We start from the raw sequence: 22,728 nt of genomic DNA, 5'->3' as shown, positions 1-22,728 counted from the left end.
GGGGGGTGGGTTTGGGCCCCCCCCCCCCCAAGGCTGGTGGCCGCAGAGGCTGTAGGGCATATTTTTATATATGGACTGGCCATTGTCCGCTTTGTGTATTCAGTCTCCCAGAAAGATGAGGCATTCAGCATGGATGGGCCTATTGTTGCTGGAAGAATATCACACCCCCTATTGTTGCTGGAAGAATATCACACACACCCCACCCCCCCAGCCTGCTCTGNCAACATAGCAGGTGTGAGCTCCCTATTTTATTTACTTTATTTACAACATTTTTAATATTTATTTATTTATTTATTTATTTATTTATTTTTGAGAGAGAGAGCGTGCATGCACGAGCAGGGGCAGGGCAGAGAGAGCTGGAGAGAGAATCCCAAGCAGGCTCCACGCTCAGTGCAGAGCTCAGCACGGGACTGGATCCCACCACTCCGGGATCGTAACCTGAGCTGAAATCAAGAGTCGGACGCTCCCCCGACAGCTGCCCAGGTGCCCTGCTCCCTACTGTCATCTTTAGATGATTTCTCTATGTAATTAGATGGCATACTCACCTTGCACAAAATTCAACGGTACCAAAGAGTGAGACGGAGAGGTCGCCCCCTCACTCTCTGCCCCAGTGCCCTTCCTGATGGCAATCTTGGTGCCCAGTATAGCATGTATCCTCACCCTTGGGAATCAGTGGGGGAAAATTCAGGAGCTTGGATAGGAAAAAAACCTATTTTTTTAATCAATAACCTAAAGAAAATTTAGTACTTTCTTCTTTTAGGAATGTAGGTAACAAGCCACAATAGTATTTTTTTTTTAACATTTATTACTTTTGAGAGAGAGAGAGAGAGAGAGAGAGAGAGCTGGGGAAGGGCAGAGAGAGGGAGACACAGAATCCCAAACAGGCTCCAGGCTCTGAGCTGTCAGCACAGAGCCTGACACGGGGCTCGAACTCAAAAACCATGAGATCATGACCTGAGCCGAAGTCAGATGCTTAACTGACTGAGCCCCCCAAGCGCCTCACAAACCACAATAGAATTAACCGTGCCTTTGACTTTGCCACCGGTAGAAGTCACAGATATTTTCACATTGTATTACAGCTGTTGCAGGTACCTTGAAATCTTGTTTATGTTAATCATGACTGGAATTTTTTTTTATTTTTAATGTTTTTTACTTATTTCTGAGAGAGAGAGAGAGGGAGACACAGAATCTGAAGCAGGCTCCAGGCCCTGAGCTAGCTGTCAGCACAGAGCCCGACGAGGGGCTTGAACCCACGAACCATGAGATCATGACCTGAGCCAAAGTTGGATGCTTAACCAATTGAGCCACCCAGGCACCCCTCATGACTGCAATTTCAGTAGCTGTTAGCCGGTGAAAGTCTTATTAGCTAAGGAAGAGTGACGTATATCATTATCTAGCCCATCTTTCATATTGTAATAGCTGTATTTCAACACAGTTGGCTTCCTTAGTAATTCTATGCATTTTATTTAATGGATTTAAAAATATTATTCTTTTATTTTTTAAGCTTATATAGTTATTTATTTTGAGAGAGATGGAGAGAGAGCACCCATGCAAACAGGGGAGGGGCAGAGAGAGAGGGCAAGAGAATCCCAAGCAGGCTCCGCACTGTCAGTGTTGAGCCTGACACGGGGTTTAATTCCACGCTTCGTGAGATCATACTCTGAGCTGAAATCAAGAGTCAGACGCTTAACCGACCGAGTCACCCAGGCGCCCCCTAAAAACATTATTCTGAGAAGTAGTTAGAAGACTTCATCAGGCTGCCAAGGGGAACTTGGTGCAAAAAACAGGTAAGAATCCTTGAATCAGAGATTTTCCCGTGTATATGCGAACACATTTAAAAATACGCACATATTCTTAAAAAGCACAAGTGGTAGCATCAGTGTAACCTGACCATGTCACTCTCTCTTCTTAAAACCCTTTGAGGGCCCCACTTTTTACCCCGGTCTTCCAGATAAAGTCCTACATCTCTCCCCAAGGCAGACACAGTCTTTTCCAAGCATTACACCTCTCCGAGAATGCATCGAAATCTTTGATGCCTCATCTGTTCCATTTCTGCTTACTCCCTCACCTCAACACCCACCCACTGAACTCCTATTCATCCCTCAGCACCCATCCCTCTGGAAGCCTTCCTCAGCCCAGACAGCGAGAGGCTCAGGAAAGGGCCCCTTCTCCTCTGGGATTCCACTGGCCTCTCCTTCGCCATGGTGCCTGGCAGGCGGCCACTGAGTGTCTCACCTCACCCCCCAGACCCGGGAGTGCTCACTGCCAGCAGCATCCCTACTTACCCGAGGGCAGAGGGGCAGTGGGAGTGACCCGCCGTGCGCCAACCCATCCCACCTCCCTGGGTTAACCTTCAATCAGCAGGAGTCAGCTATGATACCTCTGAGACGACAGGCACATCCAATGCTCTATGCCCGTGACGGGTAAAGGCCGTGATGTCCGCAGGTCCCACGCCTTGCCCACACCCCGGGTCCAGAGTCTGCCCTGGATTCTCTGGAAGTTGCATCTCCTTTTGTGCCTCGTGCATCCACCCTGGTTCCCTAGGGGCCCAGGAGCACGTTCAGCTCCCAACGCCAACCCCGCCATCTGCTCATAGTCACCTGTAGTCCTTTAGGACATATGCCTTCATATTCACATCCTTTATCCTTGTAGTTGCCCAGTGAGGCAGGTGTTTCTTTTATTCCCATGTGTAGAGAAGGAAGCCGTATAAAGGAGATAAATGTGCGCACAGCTGGAAATGATCAGTGTTGCTGAGGAAAGGGAAGGGAAGGGAAGGGAAGGGAAGACAATGGCTGAGAGAGGTTAAGTAACTTGCCCAAGGACACAGCCATAAAACTGGGCCTGGACTCACAGGTTTCCTGACCTCTGACCTGTGTTTCCCATTACAAAAGAAGCAAGCTGCCCGTCTTGGGATTTGGAAGCCCTCTGCGTGTTATCTCTTCTGTCCACACCCATCTGTGGCCCTCGGTGGGGACATTTGGAGTCCCCGAAGGCCAGGGCTGGGCCTGACTCATATCTGTACCCCCAGTGCCTGATATTCATTCTCCACATAGTGTGTGTGTGCTCCATCTAGGTGCCTGGTGGGGTGGAACAGACTCACGCTTCGTACCCCCTAGAGAGTATGCTCTGATGAAAAAAAAGGTTGAGGTTCATCAAGAAATTCATGAAACTAAGTGTTTCATTACAGACTGTGATGGGTGCTATGCAGGAGGTACAGGGGCCTGGTGTGTGAAAACGGGGAATATAGCCGAGCCTGGAACCCATGGAGGATTCCCTGAAAAAGGAATACTTGAGTTAAGATCTCAAGAATAAGTAGACATCAACTGGGCAAAGTGGGGAGGGAAGCGAGGAAAGTATGTGCAAAGGCCCTGTGGCTCCAGGGAGGGTGGAATATTTGAGGAGCTGGAAGAGGGCCAGTGTGGCTGGAGCAGAGAGCAAAGAGAGGCTCAAATCAGCCCTGAACTTCTCCTGAGAGCAGCCAGACACTCGGAAGGGATCTCAGCTGCTTTGAGGTGAGTGTGTCTGTGCTGTTGGATCGGGGTGGATTAAACAGACTTGTGACTCGCGATCACTCTCCCTGCAGCAAGGAGAAGAGATTTCAGGGGGAAGAGAGGAAGAGAGGTCTTGTAGGAGTCTTGGTGGCAGATGCTGGGGCTTGGACCAGGTTGGTGGCCGAGAGCTGGAGAGAAGTCAGTGGGTACATGTGAGGCATACAACCAGCAGGAGTGTAGAGCTGGAGCAGGGAGGGGCTTTGCTGAATGAGTGCCTGATGAACAGCTGGGGGGCCCAGCTCCCAGTCGCAGGCACTCCCCAGGGCTTGAAGAGAATGGGGATCCAAACAGGATGCTTCCTGGGGCAGGTGTTGGGGTGACGCACGCGGGACCAGCCGGGGGCGAGAGACGCGGAGGGGAAAAGCCTCGCTCCCTGTCCTCGGGAGCCCGTAGACGGATACTGAGAGAGGAGCAAAACCTCAGCCAAGGAACAGAGCTGGAGAACCCCTCCCCTACTGGCCTGTGCAAGGGAGCGACTGAGGCAGAAAGAAGCACTTGCTGCCAGACAAAACTCTTCCCTGCTGGCATCTGAGCTCCAGGAAGGCCACCACGGACAGTGGCACCTGCTGCGACTATGAGAAAGACATACGCGGTGCGGTGCTGGAGGCTGGGAAGCTGCCGGGGGCCAGAGTGTGACCCCCCACCCCCTCTGGGTCCCACGCCGCAGGTGCTAGCTGAGCATGGCCAGCGCAGGTTCCTTCCTCACCTCTCAGTGGGAGCGGTGAGAGCCGCTGCCCCGCGGAGATGTGAGGAGGAAAGGAGAGAGAACATATGCAGAGCGCCCGCCCGACGTCCCCAGCCTCCGTCACTTCCTCACTCCGGCTCACACCCCATTGCTGGGGCTAGTAGAGACCCCTGCTCCCGCCCAGAGAGTCATTCCACACAGAGATGGACCTAGGAGTTCAGAAAATTCCCAAGGCGATCCAGGGAAGCCACTATCGTAGATGCTAGATAAATTTTTCTGTTCTTTGCCTTAAGGTGGGGATGTCACTGGGCCCCAAGGGCGCAAGAGCACCAGGCTGGGGTGGTGGGGGGAGCGCCACAAACAGACGAGGTAGGCCCCTGGCTGCTGACCAAACCCAAACGCAGAGGGGTGAGCGGGAGGTGAAACAAGAAAAGAATGAACTTCAGCGAGGCCACCACCCAGAAGATAGCAGACAAACATCTCAAAGACTGTCTCCAAGGGCTGAAAGCACGTCCAGGTTCATATAAGGAAAATGTGGGACAGGGGCGCCCGGGTGGCTTATTCGGTTGAGCGTCCGACTTTCGCTTAGGTCATGATCTCGCGGTTCGTGGGTTCGAGCCCCGCGTCGGGCTCTGTGCTGACTGCCAGCTCAGAGCCTGGAGCCTGTTTCAGTCTATGACCCCCTCTCTCTCTGACCCTCCCCTGCTCACGCTGTCTCTCTCTCTCTCTCTCTCTCTCTCTCTTAGAAATAAATAAAACATAAAAAAAAAATTTAAAAAAAAGAAAATGTGGGACAAAGGTCGGTGGGCATGTTCCGGTGGGCAGTGAAGGTCAGGTCAGTCACTGTCTTGGGGTCAGCCGCGTGGGTCTTGCTGATATCAAGGCAGTTCTGATTGCTTCGGGGGGTAGTTTTGGTCCTCATCACTGGAGGCTTTGCCAGTCAAGTCTTTTGCCTGAGCTAAGAGATAAGCTGGAAAGAAGAATTCGAATCAGTTAGAAAGTACAGACTGAGGTCAGAATGGAGGAGGCTGAAAACCTCCGTCAGGGAATCTAACCCATTTCCGAGTCATGAATACCTTTGGCTGTCAAGTAAAGATTAGAGACTCTTCTCAGAATATTGCTTTAAAATGCACAAAATAGGGGCGCCTGGGTGGCTCGGTCAGTTAAACGTCCGACTCTTCGCTTCGGCTCAGGTCACGGTCTCACGATTCTTGAGTTCGAGCCCCGCTTCAAGCTCTGCAGCTCAGAGCCTGCCTAAGATTCTGTCTCCCTCTCTCTCTGCCCCTCCCTCTTGCTCCCTATCTCTCTCTCTCAAAATGAATTTAAAAATAAAATAAACTTTAAAATGCACAGAATAAGGGGCTCCTGGGTGGCTCAGTCGGTTAAGTGGCCGACTCTTGGTTTCGGCTCGGGTCATGATCTCACGGTTCGTGGCCTCGAGTCCCGTGTCGGGCTCTGCGCTGATAGTGCGGAGCCTGCCTGGGGTCCTCTCTCCCTTTCTCTGCCGCTTCCCTATCCTCACGGTCTCTGTCTCTCTCAAGATAAATAAACACTTTTGAAAAATAAAATAAAATGCACAAAACAAAATGCATAGGATTATAAAGAAAACCAATTACATTGGAATAGAGTAATGAAAACCTGAAAAAACATTGCAACTCAGAAATGCATTAAGATCAAGTGTTGGCGTAAGTACCATAATTTCAAGAACAGTGATGGATACGAGCAATATTTTGAGATACAGATCTGAGAGAACAGCGACAAGGGATCTGTGCACGTATCCGACGGCCGGGGGCCACGGTGGGGACTGTGACAAAGCCAGCAGCAATGCCACCAATGGCAGCACGGCTTTGCCGCCTCTGTTTGGAACCTCAGTTAGATGTTAGCTCCAAGATGAAATGCTTTTCCCTCAAGCGCCTTGGAACTCCACGCCCCAGTTAAGCATCCTATGACCCAGGAAGGACAGGTCAGCAAATTATGCCACATCTGGACAGGACTGCCCACAAAGGTAGGATGGAGACACAGAGCCGCGGCCACCAGGGCCACAGAAGGCTTCTGGATAGAACTCTGATCAAACCGCTTTTGGGTTTGATCCAGAGACACATAGACATTGGAAGAGGAGGAGGGGGACGAGGGGAAGATGTCAAGGGGTAGGGGAGCCGCCCGCTGAACACACCGGAGCTCCCTGGGGGAGGTTTCACCGTTAACATCTCTCTCTGCAGCACGGGAATAGGGTCTCAGAAGAGAGGGAAAGCGGGGCTCGAACTCACGAACCCTGAGAACATGACCTGAGCCGAAACCAAGAGTCAGATAGATGCTCAGTTGACTGAGCCACCCAGGCGCCCCAGGAAGGTGGTTCTGTTTGAATTCAGAGCCCCAGGGCAGCCCCATACACCCCACTAGTCACAGAGAACCTAAGGCCGGAAGACAGCCCGCAAACTGTGAGGGACTGAGCTCCGGGTAGAAGGCGGAGGCTGAGGCTCAAGAGACAAATGGCCTGGCTTCTTGACTTGCTCGCGCGCGACGCTGAGACGTTGACTCCGTTTATTTGTGCCTTCGTTTCTTCATCCGTGGAATGGGAACGAGAGTTGTAACCTCACTGAGCAGCTAAACGTGACAGTCCTCTGACTGGAGTACCCAATGCTGGCACGGAAGAGTCCTGGGGCTTAGCGGCGCTTTCCTCTTGAATCAGCAGTGATCATCCACCCCCGCCCCCTCCTGGTCTCTGGCCAGAGAATTCCGAGTGGGTTGGGGGAGGGGGGACACCAGGGTGCAGAGGGGCTGGCCTGCCCTTAGCTCCCAGGGAGGATGAGCCACCTGCCCTGCAAGCCTTGCAGGAGAGGAAGTGCTTGGGGAACAGCAACTTCAGCAGAACGGGCCTCCAGCTGGCGGAGAAGGAGGGGCGGGTCTCTGGGCGAAGGTCAAGGTGGCTCCACCCCTGGGGCCCCAGAGTTCATGTCCTGGGTGAGGAGAGATGGTGGAAATTCCACGATGAGAAAGTGAGCCTGGCATCAGACCTGGCCCTGCGGCTGCGTGCTGTTCCGGTGGACGGGTGCCCCTTCCCTAGAACCCTGGGGAGCCGCCCTTGGAATTCTGCAACCTCGACGCCTTGCCTGGGTCTTCCTGGCTCTGCCACTCCCTAGTTCTGTGACCTTGACGAGCCGCTTAACCTCCTCAAGCTCCTCTGTAACCTTGGGACCACCACACCCATCTTAATGGCTGTTTGAGTTTCACGGAACCACAAATAGGAAATCACCCAGCTCCTAAAAGTGGCTCAATAAACAGCAGCTTCCTCTCCTCCCACCGCCCACCCCCCTGCCGGCTATACCACCACGGGCCCTTCCCAAACTTAGGGTACTAACAGGGGTGAGGACAGCCTGCACCAGGTGGAGAAAACAAGAGGGCCAGGGGCAGCTGAGACAGGTAGGAGAGGAGGGGCCTCCCAGCCACTGTCCCAGCTCTCAGTCCCTTCCATCCCCTCTCAGAGCTGGTGCCCCGGAGGCAGGCGGGGTGGGGCGCTTGAGGGAGGCTTCCTTCTAGCTTATGATTCTCCTGCCCTTCCTCCGGTGGCCCCGTGACACTGGGGACCAACTGTCTGACTTCCCCTTCTGCTCCAGGTCCTCTCCCAGGTCTGAGGTTAGGCCCCCTCCAGACCTGGGGACCCTGTGGGAGAAAGGAGAGCCTCTGGTACCCAAAGACTTCTGAGACTATGACTCGGGGTTTACCGCCTCCCCCCCCAATTCCCTGCACAACTCAGGGATGGGGGGAACCTTTCACGTCTTCTGTCCACGTGAATGGCACCCCCTGGAATTGTGCGATGCAGTGGTCATGCCGGGCTTGCTCCCACTGTTCGAAAACTTCCCAAGGATTTGGTCATTCAGAAAAGATTTGCTCCGAGGCCTGCTGGGTTCGGAGCTCTAAGCACCTAGATGCCATACGTAGAAGGAGCTCACCTCCTGGGAGAGGAAACAAACATTAATTACATTGTCATGCAAATATACTCTTACAGGCTCTGACAAAGCCAGGGAAGGCCAAGGTGCCAGGCGGGAGTCTACGCTGGCCAGGCCTCCAGTCTCGTCTAGATTAGCCCCCATCTCATCCTGGGGAATCCTCACTTTGGCCCACTGTCAAAGGCTGGGTAGGGCCTGATACCCAAATCTAGCCCCTCCGGCCCCTCCAGCGTGGCTGGATCAAACCGCCTAGCCTCCCCAAGGTCAACCACAAGGTGGTGAGCGCCTTGCTTTGTTTTTTGGTTTCCGTTTTGAAATGGGACCTTTGGACTCCGTTATCAATGACCGTGGGTTTCACACGCTCTCCCTCCGCTGTTACGAATGGCCTGTTTTCTCTGCGGGGCAGAAGGTGCCATGACTCTGGAACACAGGCCCGCCCCTGCAACAGCTCTGCCACCCCTCTCCCGCCCACAGGAAGCCTACTGTGCCTACTCCATCATCATCATGGCGCTCTTTTGGTGTACCGAGGCTCTGCCCCTGGCTGTCACCGCCCTCTTCCCCATCGTCCTGTACCCCACGATGGGCATAATGGATGCTTCCGAGGTAAGCCTCCCCTTTCATACCTCCAGGATGGAGGGGGTCTGCTCTAAAGCCCTGGCGTTGGAGAGAGACTCAGGGCACACAGAAGAGGGGTCCTCGCCTCTGCTTGGCAGGTCAGGGAGCACTCGAGGAGGAGTCAGCTAGAAGACGCAGGGGGGTGGGAGGGGGCGAGCTCTCTAGAAGCGCATGGTTGGTGGTGAGAGTTAATTCAAAGTGGACCGGGTGTAGGCTGGGGGTTAGAAAGGCTTGGTGACTCAGGAAAAAGGGCCTTGAAAGTCAGCTAAAGAACTTGTATTTTCTGGGTTCAGTGACTCTGAAACATGAACGAGCATCAGGATCACCTTCAGGGCTGATGAAAACAAGTTTCTGACTGAGTGGATCTGGGGCAGGGCCTGAGCATTTCAGTCCTAGCAAGCCCCAGGTTGGTGATGATGCCAGCTCACGGACCACACTTTGACAACCACGGCCATAGTTTCCAGAACCAGCACTGAATCCTCTAGCTCCTAGTCAACGGCTTGAAACATGAGTGGAATCACCCTAGATTATCTCGGACCCACTGCTGAGGGGAGAAAGAAGGAGTTTGGCAGGAAGAGAGGAACCTGGTTAATATTAAGCGGAAGGTGATCCAAAGACCGTTTCCCTTTGGTTCCGAGAGCCCAGGGGACCAGCCTCTGTTTGCGGGAATGTCAGTGACGGTGGCTTGCGCCCAGGGGCACAAGGGGAGACCGCTTCCTGCCTCTCAGCTGTCCCTGTCCCCCAGGTGTGCATCGAGTACTTTAAGGACACCAACATCCTGTTCGTCGGGGGGTTGCTTGTGGCCATCGCTGTGGAGCACTGGAACTTGCACAAACGCATTGCCCTCCGTGTGCTCCTCATCATTGGGGTCCGGCCTGCCCTGTGAGTTCCCAGGACTGGGGACCCCGGAGCGGGTGGTGTGTGGGGTATCCAGTCCCTCCAGGGGCACTGGAACACCAGCCAGTGTGTCCATCTGTCTGTCCCTAGACTGCTGTTGGGCTTCATGTTGGTCACGGCCTTCCTGTCCATGTGGATCAGCAACACAGCCACCACGGCCATGATGGTGCCCATCGCGCACGCCGTTCTGGAACAGCTATACAAGACGCCCACAAGCAAGAATGTAGAGGAGGGCAGCGACAACCCCACCTTCGAACTCCAGGAATCAAGTCCCCAGAAAGACGTGACCAAGCTTGGTAAGAAAGATGAGGCTCTACCCTGCCCGCCCCAACCCCCTGACCCTTGGGGAGGGTCTGGGGTGATGTCCACGACAGGGGTGGTCATCTTGGGGCCTCCAGGGTGAGAAAGGGAGGCAAGATGTACAGTGACCACCTTGTTCTGGTTTGCCCAAGCCTGTCCTAGTTTTATTATTATTACTNTGAGAAAGGGAGGCAAGATGTACAGTGACCACCTTGTTCTGGTTTGCCCAAGGCTGTCCTAGTTTTATTATTATTACTTTTTTAATATTTATTTATTTTTGCATGAGCAGAGGAAGGGGGGTGGACAGAGGGTCCGAAGCAGGCTCTGTGCTGACAGCAGAGAGCCCGATACGGGCCTCGAACTCACAAACCATGAGATCCTGACCCGAGCTGAAGTCAGATGCTTAACTGACTGAGCCACCCAGGCGTCCCAGGGCTGTCCTAGTTTTTAAAACAAGAAGTCCCGTGGGGCGCCTGGGTGGCTCGGTCAGTTGAGCGTCCAACTCTTGATTTCGGCTCAGGTCATGAGCCCAGGGTCGTGGGATCTCACAGCGAGTCAGGATCCACTGTGCATGGAGCCTGTTTGGGATTCTCTCACTTCCTCTCTCTCTCTGCCCCTCCCCCTGCTCGCACACTCTTTCAAAATAAATAATAAACATTAAAAAAAATAAAATAATAAAACATTTTTTTCAGTCCCATGTTCTGGGGCACCTGGGTGCATCAGTCAGTTAAGCATCCGACCTCGGCTCAGGTCGCGACCTCACAGTTTGTGGGTTCGAGCCTCGAGTCGGACTCTGTGCCAACAGCTCAGAGCCTGGAACCTGCTTCGGAATCTGTGTCTCCCTCTCTCTCTGCCCCTCCCCCACTCGGACTCTGTCTCTCAAAAATGTATAAACGTTAAAGAAAAAAAAAGTCCCATGTTCTGAGAATCTCTTCAGTCCTGGGCAAACCAAGATGCTGGGTCACCACGGGAGGCAGAGAGCTACAGTCTGGGTCGGCCATCAGGGGTCCAGACTCCATTCACCCTGTGTGGTTTGGATCATCCCTTTCCATTGTCTGTGTCTCTGTCTCCCTCTCTCAAGAGAGAGTTTGGGCCATATGGTGTCCGAGGGTCAACCCAGCCTGAGACTTCCTTGCAGAGTCTGTACAAGCCCTTGCAGACCTGGACGGGACCCCTGCCCTACCCGTCCCCCCTGCCCGGGTCTAGGCTGTCTGCTGACAAGGCCCCTCAGAGGCAGCCATGCTCGCCTGCACCCACCCCCCACCGAAGCTCTCCCTTCTTCCCAGACAACGGGCAGGCCCACCCTGTTCCACCTGCGTCCTCAGCACCGAAGGTAGAGAAAGACAGACAGCAGATCCGGTTTAGCCAGGGCATGAGCCTGTGTGTGTGCTACGCAGCCAGCATCGGGGGCATTGCCACGCTCACCGGCACCACACCTAACCTNGAAGCCCCGCACTGCCCCCAGGAGGCAGCCGGGGCCTGGCGGTCCCCGGGCAATGTCACAGCAGCAGCCCATATCCCCCTTCAGGCTCTTCCCTCAAAACGGCAACGTGGTGAACTTCGCCTCCTGGTTTGGCTTTGCCTTCCCCACCATGGTCATCTTGCTGCTGCTTGCCTGGCTGTGGCTGCAGGTCCTCTTCCTGGGGTTCAAGTAAGTGGTGGACTGAGCAAAAGAAGCCCAGGCGCCCGCCCTTACCCTCTGGCAGCTTCCGGTTGGGTAACCAGGTCACCACTGTGGCAAAGGATAGAATCACCTCCCAAGGCCTCTCTGTGCACCTGGCAACCCCCATTTGAGCCATTTACTGGGTGGAGAGTAAACCCCATTTAGCAGATGAGCAAACTGAGGCTCAAGGAGTGGTATACAGCTAGATTTGTCCGTGCTGTAGACAAAATGTCCATGCTGTAGATTGAAAACCGGGTCTCCTGATGGCCAGACCTGATCCATCCCATAAAGCTCCACAGTCTGGTAAACGCTTAAGGAGCACACAGTGAACATGGCCAGTTGCAAAAGCATTTGTCGTGCTCTGCTTACATCTGGCCCCACACTAGGCACTGAGAATGCAAGAGGACATCAGGCACAGTCCTGTCCTTGGAGCTCACCATCTAACGGGTAATGGTATGGCAGGGGCCGTGACAGAGGGAAGTCCGGGAGCTGTAGGAACACGGCCCAGGATAGTGGAGATCCCAGAAGGCACTTGGAGGACACGCTGCCCAAAGTGAATCTTGTAGAACTAGAAGCCAGCCAGGTAGAGAATGGGGTGAAGACATTCCAGGCAACAGGAACAGCCTGTACATAGGTACTGAGGCGAGAAAGAGCACATGGTTGGAAAAACTCTAGTTCTGTTGGTTGAATTGTAAAGAGCAGAAAGGAATATTAGGAGCTGAAGTTGGAGAAGTAGGCGGGGGAAGATTATGGAGGACCCTGTGTGCGACATAGAGTTTGGACCTTGCCCTTGAGGCCAAGAGTAATAAACAGGCTTTATTCTTACCTCAAACCCTGGGTTACTGGTAGTGACTAGAAGTCTGAGTTGAAAATCTTGGGTCACCTTGGGGCGCCTGCGTGGCTCAGCTGGTTGAGCATCTGGCTTCGGCTCAGGTCATGATCTAGCGGTTTGTGATTTCGAACCCCATGTCAGGCTCGCTGCTGTCAGCCCGGGACCGCAGAGCCCACTTTGGATCCTCTGTCCCCCTCTCTCCACCCCTCCCCGACGTGTGCTTTCCCCAAAATAAATAAATATTAAAAAGAAAAGAAAAAAAGGAAAGGAAAGGAAGAGAAGAGAAGAGAAGAGAAGAGAAAAGAGAAGAGAAGAGAAGAGAAGAGAAGAGAAGAGAAGAGAAGAGAAGAGAGAAGGGAAGGGAAGGGAAGGGAAGGGAAGAGAAGGGAAGAGAAGGAACAAAAGAAAATCTTGTGATTGTGAGACCTTGCTGGAGCTCAGTTGGAATTGAATCTGGGATTGACTGGTGATGTCTGCTACCAGTACAGGTTAGGAGTAGTGATATGAATGCTATTGTGGTATGACTTGTTATTTGCCATTCCTGCCTAGGTGGTGAGGGGGGGAATGAAGGAGAGGGGACATTGAAAGTTGTTTTTTTTTAATTTTTTAATGTTTGTTTATTTTTGAGAGAGAGAGAGAAACAGAATGCAAGCAGGGGAGGGGCAGAGAGAGAGGGAGACACAGAATCTGAAGCAAACTCCAGGCTCCCAGCTGTCAGCAAAGAACCCGAGGTGGGACTCGACCTCACGAACCAAGAGATCATGACTGAAGTCAGACGCTTAACTGACTGAGCCACACAGGCGCCCTGGAACATTGAAAGTTTTTAAGTAGTGTCTCTGTCCTTTGGAACACTCACTTGGGCAAGGTGCAAGGAGGCTGGATTGAAGCTGGGCGCTGGTACAGGCGAGGTGGGAGTCAAAGAGACCAGCATATGCAAGGCACCGTGGTGGATTCAAAGATGAGTGAAAAACACACAGTCCGTTGGGGAGCTGAGATTTGCCTAAGTGAAAAGTTAGAAGTCAACCTGAGTTAAGCGAAGGGCACACAGGAGTACATGGCAGCCTTCTGTGNAGGTGGATGCCCGGAAGCGAGTAGGAGAGGGAAGGGAGGATTTCCTGAAAGGCTGTTGGTAGAGGGGAGAGTGAGTTGGAGACAGAAGGAGCCGTGGGATCCAGGCCTTTAGATCCATCTCACTCTGGGCAAAGGAGGGCTTAGCTCAAGAGAATCTCTGGAGGGACAGGGACTCAATGGGGCAGATGGAGCAGGGCTGAGCATGGAGAAACCTTTCCCTGGAGTCCCAGGCTTGCTTCTGCTAAGAACCACGACTTCCTGAGAGTCTACTGCTCTTCTTCCAGCACGTTGGGTGGGTCCAAGGCCTTCATGTGGCAACCCCGAGGTGGTCTCTGTGGTATAACACAGGCACTCAGAGCCCCTCGCTCCCCTGCCTGGTGCAGGGCCCTCAAGAGCTGCCCCCACCCCTCTGCCTGCAGCTTCTTGAAGAACTTTGGCTTCGGCGGACAGGAGCAGAGCCAAGAGAAGGCAGCCTACCACGTCATCCAAACAGAACACAAGCTGCTGGGCCCCATGACCTTTGCCGAGAAGGCTGTCTCTGTCCTCTTTGTCACCTTGGTGGTGCTCTGGTTCACCCGGGAGCCTGGATTTTTCCTTGGCTGGGGCAACCTGGCTTTTCCCAATGAGGATGGGACAAGGTGAGCATTCCTGGGGAGATGGGGACTCCTTCCGGGGTTTGCTTGGCTAAGGGAAGAGAGAAGGACGCAGGGCCCCCTGGTGCAGACCAGGAGGTAACACAGGTGGGGAGGACTCGTTGAGAGGACTTGGCACCCCTGTGGGAGGGGTTCGTCTCCACCGCCATTCCACCCTATGAGCCCTAGCAGACCTGAGCCACTAAGCCTGCCCTCCTTGCCCCGCTCACAGCATGGTGTCCGATGGGACAGTGGCCATCTTCATTGGCATAATTATGTTCTTGGTGCCCTCCAAGATCCCGGGGCTGACTCAGGATCCAGGTAAGAGCCTGGACGGGGGCAGGGAAGGGGCTCCGGGCAGTCCCTGCCTTCTGGCATGGAATGTGCCTTCGACCACACTTGACAGGAGTGAATAAAGCCCAGAGAGGTTGGGATGATTTGCCTAAGGTGTAGGGGCTCAGGGCCAAAGTAAGGAGGTTGCCGAACTGAGGGCCCCTCTCGCACATGCATTCAACTCAGATAGGGACCCGAGTGGAGGGGAGGGGAAATCTCTTGGCCCTTGGTGACCCATCCTCCTCTGCCTGGGAAATAGAAAAACCAGGGAGGCTGAAGGCGCCTCCCGCCCTCCTCAACTGGAAGACAGTGAATGAGAAGATGCCTTGGAATATCGTACTCCTGCTGGGTGGTGGCTTTGCCCTGGCCAAGGCCAGTGAGGTGAGAACCCCTGCCCTCTCCCCGGACTGTTTGAGGGACACCCTGTGGCAGGGAAAGAGGTGCCCTGCTTCCATCCCACACAGGGGAGACCTGATCCCCACTAAGGAGCCTCCTCGTGGGCAGAGCCTTTACACCAGCTGGAGAGACAGGTTGGAGCCTGGCTATAAGAGGGGGCAGGAGGGGCGCCTGGATGGCTCAGTCAGTTAAGAGGGGGCAGGAACACAAGCCACAGGTACCTCTCGCTGTTCGGGTTCTCAAAGCCAAAGGGAAGAGCGACCCCCCTCTGCCAGACAGAATGCAATAGCTTTAGCACCAAGTAGAGTAGTGAGCATTGAGTCGACGCCATTGACCCGCGAGGGCCACCAGGGGGCGCCATGATCACACCCAGCCGGGCTTTGGGGATCAGGCCATCCTTCATTCCCAAGAGGAAAATCTCGGAACCTGCACCCCTGGGCCTCAGCGTTCTGGCCAAGCTCATTCAGTGCACAGACAGGAGGCAGCTTCCTCGGGTCAGGGACTGGTGCCAGGGACTCACCCATCAAGTATTCACTGACGGTGCCAAGCGCTGTGCTGGGGGCTGGGTTGGCAGCACTGGATGAGATGAAGTCCCGGCTCCCTGGGACTCACTGTCTGGTGTTACAGAGGTGGACAGGGAAAGACCCTGGAGCCCTGATGACTCTGGACTGTCCCCATTCTCCTGTCAGCCTCTGGCCCAGCCTCTACCCACCCCTTCTCTCTCCTGGGCTGAAGGAGGCAGGCAGAGGGCTGAGGATGGCCAGGGAGCTCCCAAGAGAGGTTGGGAGAGCAGGAGCAAATGGAGTTGAAGGTCTTTCCTCCCACCGGGCCCCAGGTTCCCCGAGAAAGCCCTTTGGCCCCCTCTCTGAGCCTCTCATCTGACCCTTCTCCCCACATCCAGATGTTCTTCAAAATCACTTTGAGGGGACCTCCTGGTTCTCTCTGGGTCTCACCTTCCTTCCCAAGCTGCCCTTACTCTGAAGATTCTAGAGAGATATAAGCAGGAACAGGCCCCTCCCAGAGCCTCGGCAGGGGACTCTGGAGCCCCAGGAACCTCCACCTCTCACACACTATCCTCCTCTGTCCACAGAAATCAGGACTGTCCGAGTGGCTGGGGGACAAGCTGACCCCGCTACAGAATGTGCCACATCCCGCCATTGCCTTCATCCTCTGCCTGCTGATTGCCACCTTCACTGAGTGCACCAGCAACGTGGCCACCACCACACTTTTCCTGCCCATTCTGGCCTCCATGGTGAGCTGGTCCTGCAGGCACACTTCCTCCAGGCAGCCCTCCTGCCTGTCCCCTGAGCTTCCACCCTTCTCCAGACCCTTCAGCTACCTCAGGCCCCAAGGCCCTCTGGCCCCTGACTCACTTCATCCCTGGTGACGTCACCCTTTGAGTATCCTAATGGGCCTCACCGGTGGCCTCGCCCACCTCCGTGGCCCAGCCCCTGTTCTGGTCAGTCCTGAGGTGACAGGTTGAAATTACTCCCTGGAGCGTCCCCAGCCCCTTCCTCCCCTGGCGCGTTCCCGCAGCCTTTGATGACACCCCAGAGCCCTTTTGAGATCCGTTTTATGGGCCCCTCCCCTCACCACGCCCCGCTGGGCAAGGCCACACACTCATCCCCTCCAGAGAGGTCAAGGGGCCCTTCCCAGGTCACCAGTGCCTTCTGACAGAAGTGGTGGGGTTCATGGTCAGAGTCTATGTTTGTTGGGGGGGGTAGGGAAGGCTGTCCCCCAGACAGAGGAAGTGGGCGAACTGGGGGCCCTGTCTTCCTCTCTGGGAAGAGGACTGGGATCAGTTCTGCCCCCCTGTCTCTCCATCCAGGCTCAGGCCATCTGCCTCCACCCTCTCTACGTCATGCTCCCCTGCACGCTCTCTGCCTCCCTGGCCTTCATGCTGCCTGTGGCCACCCCCCCCAATGCCATAGTCTTCTCTTTCGGAGGCCTCAAAGTGTCTGATATGGTGAGTAGCAGCGGGACCTGAATGATTCAGTGCTCCTTCCTGCTCCGTCCTCCCTTCTTGGTGCGCCACGAAGAGGCTTAAAGCCGCTGAGATTCTCAGAGTTAAGAGTGAAGCCTGTGGGGGGGGGGGGCACGATGCCCAGTTGGAGCATCTTCAGACCCTGCCAACCACGTGAGGGGGAGTAGATGGGGTGGGGAATTCAGGGGACGCTCTCAGGTGCCAGGGCACCTGTACCCAGGGAGAAGGACCCAGCGAGAACAAAGCCCAAGGCCCTGAGCGCTCAGAAAGGGCGTCTTTTCCCTCCTTAGCACTGGGATTAAAGCAAGAGGGAGGGGGTACGGCCTAGCGCTGCGGGTCTGACCCACAGGAAGACTTCCCAGAGAGAGTTCTGCTCGTCAGAAGGCTCCTGAGCATCCCTAAGGGCTAGGTGCCGGCCCAGCTCGGCAGCCGGTCACTCAGACGGGCTCTCCTCCCGCCAGGCGCGCGCAGGGTTCTTGCTCAACATCATCGGCGTGCTGGTCATCACGCTGGCCATCAACAGCTGGAGCTTCCCCATCTTCAGCCTGCACACCTTCCCCTCCTGGGCCTACTCCAACGCCACAGCCCACTGCATTGCCAGCCAGGCAAACACCACAACACCTCTCCCCTAGACCAGGGTGTCGTCCGGCTGAGCCCAGGAAGGCCCACCTGTCTGCGTGCCTCTGAGCCAGGACGGGACACCCAGGCTCTGAGCCCAGTACGGAGAGAAAGGCACATATATGTGGAACCTTGTGTGTGTGTGTGTGTGTAAGGAAGGGGTGTGTGTGTCTGTAAGGATGGGGGGGAGGTATCTGTAAGGAAGGGGGGGTGTGGACGGGAGGAAAGTGTGTATATATATGTATGTATGTGAGTGTGTCGCGTGAGATGCCTGAGAGGGGGTTTCTTGTGTGTGCTCGCGATCCTGGGTGTCTGCTTGACAGTGCGCATGTGTGAGCTCACGGACCACACAACCTGTCCTCTCTAGCACTCCGGGTCCTCGTCTCCCCAGCTGGGTGGGTGCCCAGACCCCCTTTGCACTGTATTTATTGAAACTCGGGGTTAGGGTAGCCTGGGAAGCGGGGGACGGGGGGCGGGGGTACCAGCAGTTGCCATGGCAACAGCCTCTGGGACCAGCCCAGCTGCTGAGGTCTCCCCAGCCTCTCAGGTTTGGGAGGAGGGTTGGGATATTAGCCCCATTAAAGCCTTTTGCAGTAGAGTCCGGGCTGGTTTTTCACGGCGGCTTCCAGGGCTGGTCCACAGCATGGTTCAGGGCCCAGATTGAAGAGTACGGGGGGAGGGGACTTGGCCTCGGTCCTGTATGGTGGCCCCCTTGGCACCCCTCCCCCTCACGGGAGAAGGTAATGGCCAGGAACCCTTGCCAAGGCCGGCTGGAGTGGGCGCAGCCACCCAGGAAAGCAGCACTGACATCACCAGCCCCGGCTAATTGGGAGCGGCCAGTCCCTGCGTGTCTTTGGAGAAACTGGCCTCCCCGTTCCCAGAGCACTCCCTGGCCATTTACATAAAACTGTCTGCCTCTGCCAATTCCTCCCCGACCCTTCCTCCAGCTTGAAAAACCAGTCCCACTAGACCAGGGGAGGCAGACTGACCCACGCTAGGTGTCCAGAAAGACGGACCCTCACCCAGAAAGGCAGCCCGCAGCGAGAAGGATGCAAGCCCGACTCACGGGAACAGGGTCGAAACGGGCATGGCCTTCGGAGTGCAGGACCAGGCAGCACTCTGGACCATTCTGCCTCCCTGCTCCCCCTCTGCTCCCCCACCTTCATGAACTCCAGACTCTTCCTTCATCTGGCAAGGTGGGGGGAAGGGCGGGGAAGGGTGATGCCACACCCACCATCCATTCTAGGAACTCAACGTCTCCTCCTGGGGCTGGAAGCTCATCTTCGTTTCAGTCCCAAGTCTCTCACCGTGGACAGTGGCGTGTAAGCCTTGAGTTCATCTGGATGGCCGTTTCCAAAAGTCTCATCCAGTTGTCTCCCGCTGCAGTGGGAGGACAAAAGAGATATTTACCGTCACTCTCACGCCCACTAACCGAGGGGGCTGGTTTGTGAAGACAGAAAACCAGAAAGGCTTCAATTCTGGATTCCCCCTCGGCCGGGCCGTCACTCAGTCCTCCCTGAGCAGGAGGGTCGAGGTGCGGAGGGGAGGGGGCTGCCGCGTGTGGGAGAACGTGGCTGTCCGCAGGGGACAGGAGATCCTGACAGGACATGCCAGACACCCCAGCAGAGTGAGGAGTGTCAGGCAAGTGCTCCGCCCCCACCCCAGCCCCCAGGCTGGCATTCCTCATCCATGAAGCACAGTCGTAAATCACGGCTTTCCCCCAGACCCGCACCAGGACCCCCCGAGGCCCAAGGCAGCAGCACCCCCCAACTGGGACTGGGCCAACCCCTCCAGAATGGTGGGATTTTTCCAGGGGCTTACCCACAATGCAACGGGCTCTTAAGGAGCAGCCCCGGCCTCATCCGCAAGGAAGACCGTCTCCTGCGCTTTCTTCTGGATCCTAGTTGGGTACCCACAATCCAACCCTAGCTGGGGAAGAGGTAGGTGTGCTTCTCAGGGGCTCCCTGCCCCCACCCGCTGTTCTCAGCTTTCCTGCATACCCAGATCCCCCTCAGTGCTGCTCAGAGAGGGCCAGATGGGGACTGAGGGCACACAGCGGTCCCAGCAGAGGAGGACCAGGCTGACCCTGAGTTCTCTGGGGATGAGGTGGGCAAAGGCTGGCCTGACGGCTGACGGGTCAGTGGCAGGTGACCTGGCAGAGCTCGGGGCAGGCATCCCCCAAATGCTCAGAAACCGTCTTTCCCAGCAGGCGGGAGGGCGGACAGGAGGCAGGGAGCACCTGTCGGCCTAATCACCGTCATTAGCTGGGCAATAAAGTGGCACGGACCAGGCCAGCCTTTGAAGGAAGGGCCTGTCAGCCCAGGTCCGGTTTGCGCAGGCAGCCTGACAGCTCATCTCCTCCGGCACACACTCAGGCTGTGGCAGGTGGATGGGGCGGCGCGGGGGCTAGGGTCTGCCCCCCTCTCCGCCTGGGCGCCCGCACCTTCTCCCATTGCTTCCAGAGAGGTGGGGGGCGGGGGGCTCTGGGTGTCTCCTAGAAGCTGAATTTGCACCGTGCTGGGACTCAAGAACTTCCGTGGTAGTGAGCTCGCTGTTGCTGGAGAAGATGAATGAGCCCGGGAACAACCTAAGGAGAGCCTGCCTCATGCAGCTGTGTCCCCAATTCCCAGCACAGGGCCCGGCCCAGTGACTGTTGTATGAATGAACGCTTCCGAGGTGGGGGGGGGGGGCGCTGCTTCTTGCTCCCAGAGGGAAGTCGGACAGGCTGCCCTCAAAGCCCCTTTCTAGTGTGTGAAGTGCTTGCTGTGTGACCCTGAGCCAGTGTCACCGTTAAGCTCAGCAGATAGGTCCAGATTTCTGAGCCATAGTCTACTGTTTCCTCTGCCCCTGTCCCCTAGGGGTGTCCTGTTTGCCTCACCCCTCCTCCTGCAGGCCAGCCCCAACCCAGAGGCAGCTGGCAGCCGGAGAATCCAGGGAAGACCTATGGGCCGAGGTTTTCAACGAGAAGCCTGGCAGCGTGGAAAGGAGGCACTAGTTAAGGAGATGGAGAAGGTGGAAGGAGGGTCGTTGATCCCCCTCTCTGGGTTCATCTTGACTTGACGATGGTCAAGGTCAGAAGCAGCTCTGGGGGTTAGGGTCCTCAAATCCAGAATGAGGCCCCTTGGGGGCTCAGGCCGTGACTTCTCTGTCTCCCCAAAATCTCGGACGGGAGGCTGCTTCCTGAAGAGGGGAGGGGTGAGCTGCGTAGGATGGAGGGTGGAGCAGCCAGGGGGTGCAGGGGGAGGGGTGGGGGAAGACAGGGATGGGTGAGGTTCTGGGGGTGCCAGCCTGAAGACAGTGCTGCATGCAGCCTCCGCCCCAGTCTGGGCCCCATTAGTCACGATCAGCAGAGCCATGAGGTTTTACTAGGGGCAGCCGTCAAAAATGAGCCCTCAACTTCAGGGAGGGGGGCGGGGAGGAGGGGACAGTCAGGGGAAGAGGATGGAGCAGCCTGATCAGAAAGATCAGGACGGGGATTGAGAACAGCTGCTCTTGAGGGTGGGCAGACCCACACACATGTAGATGCCAAGCCGCAGATCCTTACACACGGAGCAGCTCACAGACACGAGCACGGGCAGGGGCACACAGACTCATGTGTGCAGAGTTACTCAGCCCTTCAGATGCCCAGTCGCTGCCAGAAACACACACACAGACCCCGTCGCAGACATCTGTCTGTACACAGACACACACGGCCGCTGGTGCATAGAGCGTCAGACCTGAGTGTTCTCACAAGTACGCAGATGTTCACAGGCATCAGGACCCACTTCCCGGCACGGATGCGCCCAGCATGACGGTATACTCCACAGACTTCATGCACACTCAGAGTGGCTCCTGTGAGCATGAGCACGGAAATGTAAATACTTGCACACTTGCACGAAGGGACTCCTGCACTTCCAGACACTGATGTTGGCGAACGCACGCGCGCGCACACACACACACACACACACACACCCTGGCATTACTCCTCTCCACCTCCCCAACCTTGTCTCCTAAAGCAGGAGGGATTAAGACCAGCCAGGAGAAGCCTGTCCTGCTCACCTAGCAGGACTCTAGCTGGGTCCCTCCCTTCCAAACCCCCCCACCAAGCTCTCAGCTTGGAAACTCCCTGAATTTCCCAGAGGGTCAGCCAACCAGAACAGGCTCAGACCTCCCAAACTGGTGCCCCCACCACACATCCTCCACAACTCTGGCCAGTGTTCCTCCGCCACCCACGGCCAAGGAGCTGCCTCCTCTCCCCTAGGAAGCCCATCTGGATTAACCCCAGATCTCTCCGTCCCTTCTTTGACATGGGGTCCTCTGGCCTCAGAGCCTCAGTTCCGCTGCAGATGTTCGTAAATGTCTTCCGCACCAAAAGGGTGAGACTTGGAAGGCCTGGGAAGTGACAGGCTCGGTCTCAGGAACCCATTTTGGGGAGACAAGTCCAGTTCACGTGAACAGAAGTGGACAGAAGATGGCTAGTCCTGATGCAGGATGCAGGGAGGGGGCCCCTCCTCCATCACACTAGGGCCTCCGAGGGTGGAACCATGCTCTTCCTTCTCCCTGGGGTCACCAGAGTCTTGCATGAGCCTGGAGCATGGCAGACATTGGCCCCAGGGGGTTCCATCCCCAGTTAGGGCTGCTACAGGCTCAAAGCAGCCCAGCCCTGGGCAGAGCTCAGCAGCAGGCAGTGATCTAATTCTGACCTCCAGTCTCCAGAGAGAATAAGAGCTTCCCCTGGCCCCTGTCTGTTTAAAGTTTATTTATTTTTGAGAGACAGAGAGAGACAGAGCACGAGCGGGGGAAGGGCAGAGAGAGAGGGAGACAGAATCCAAAGCGGGCTCCAGACTCTGAGCCATCAGCACAGACCCCGACGCAGGACTCAAACCCACGAACTATGAGATCATGACCTGAGCCAAAGTCAGACGCTCAACCAACTGCGCCACCCAGGCGCCCCCAGTGTCTGTTTAAACACCCAGCTACAGCCCATCCAGGTCAGAGCCCAGCTCAGTACATCTACAGGCCCTGAAATGAGGGTAATCAAGTGTGTGGCACCAAACCTCCAGACACCGGTCCCTTCCGAGGGGAGCAGAGCTAACACTGCGGCTAGAGTTGAGGTAAGACAGCAAGACAGACTTTCCGGGTCTAGGAGAGAACTCTGAGGAGCTGGTGTGATGAGAGGAGACGGTGGTCCTGTCTGGAGGTGGAGAACGTGAGAAGAGAGACCT

The 22,728-nt window shown here is 55.7% G+C and overlaps 1 protein-coding gene across 1 annotated transcript in view; it reads left to right on the top strand.

Moving 5' to 3' along the window:
- SLC13A2 (solute carrier family 13 member 2) overlaps positions 1-17,538 on the top strand; it is a 24,078-nt gene extending 6,540 nt beyond the window's left edge. Inside the window, exons 2-12 of the mRNA XM_077749710.1 lie at positions 8,658-8,786; positions 9,544-9,680; positions 9,786-9,991; positions 11,282-11,442; positions 11,504-11,646; positions 13,981-14,199; positions 14,426-14,514; positions 14,786-14,907; positions 16,013-16,174; positions 16,751-16,888; positions 17,368-17,538. Of these exons, the coding sequence (XP_077605836.1) occupies positions 8,658-8,786; positions 9,544-9,680; positions 9,786-9,991; positions 11,282-11,442; positions 11,504-11,646; positions 13,981-14,199; positions 14,426-14,514; positions 14,786-14,907; positions 16,013-16,174; positions 16,751-16,888; positions 17,368-17,538 (1,677 nt within the window). The remainder of the gene's footprint in view (positions 1-8,657; positions 8,787-9,543; positions 9,681-9,785; positions 9,992-11,281; positions 11,443-11,503; positions 11,647-13,980; positions 14,200-14,425; positions 14,515-14,785; positions 14,908-16,012; positions 16,175-16,750; positions 16,889-17,367) is intronic.
- The last annotated feature ends 5,190 nt before the right edge of the window (positions 17,539-22,728 follow it).

This window comes from Crocuta crocuta, unplaced genomic scaffold (genome assembly GCF_008692635.1).
Source record: "Crocuta crocuta isolate KB4526 unplaced genomic scaffold, BGI_CrCroc_1.0 scaffold149, whole genome shotgun sequence".
Taxonomy (NCBI): domain Eukaryota; kingdom Metazoa; phylum Chordata; class Mammalia; order Carnivora; family Hyaenidae; genus Crocuta; species Crocuta crocuta.
Note: the sequence above shows the minus strand (reverse complement) of the source record. Positions and strands in the feature narration are given on the sequence as shown.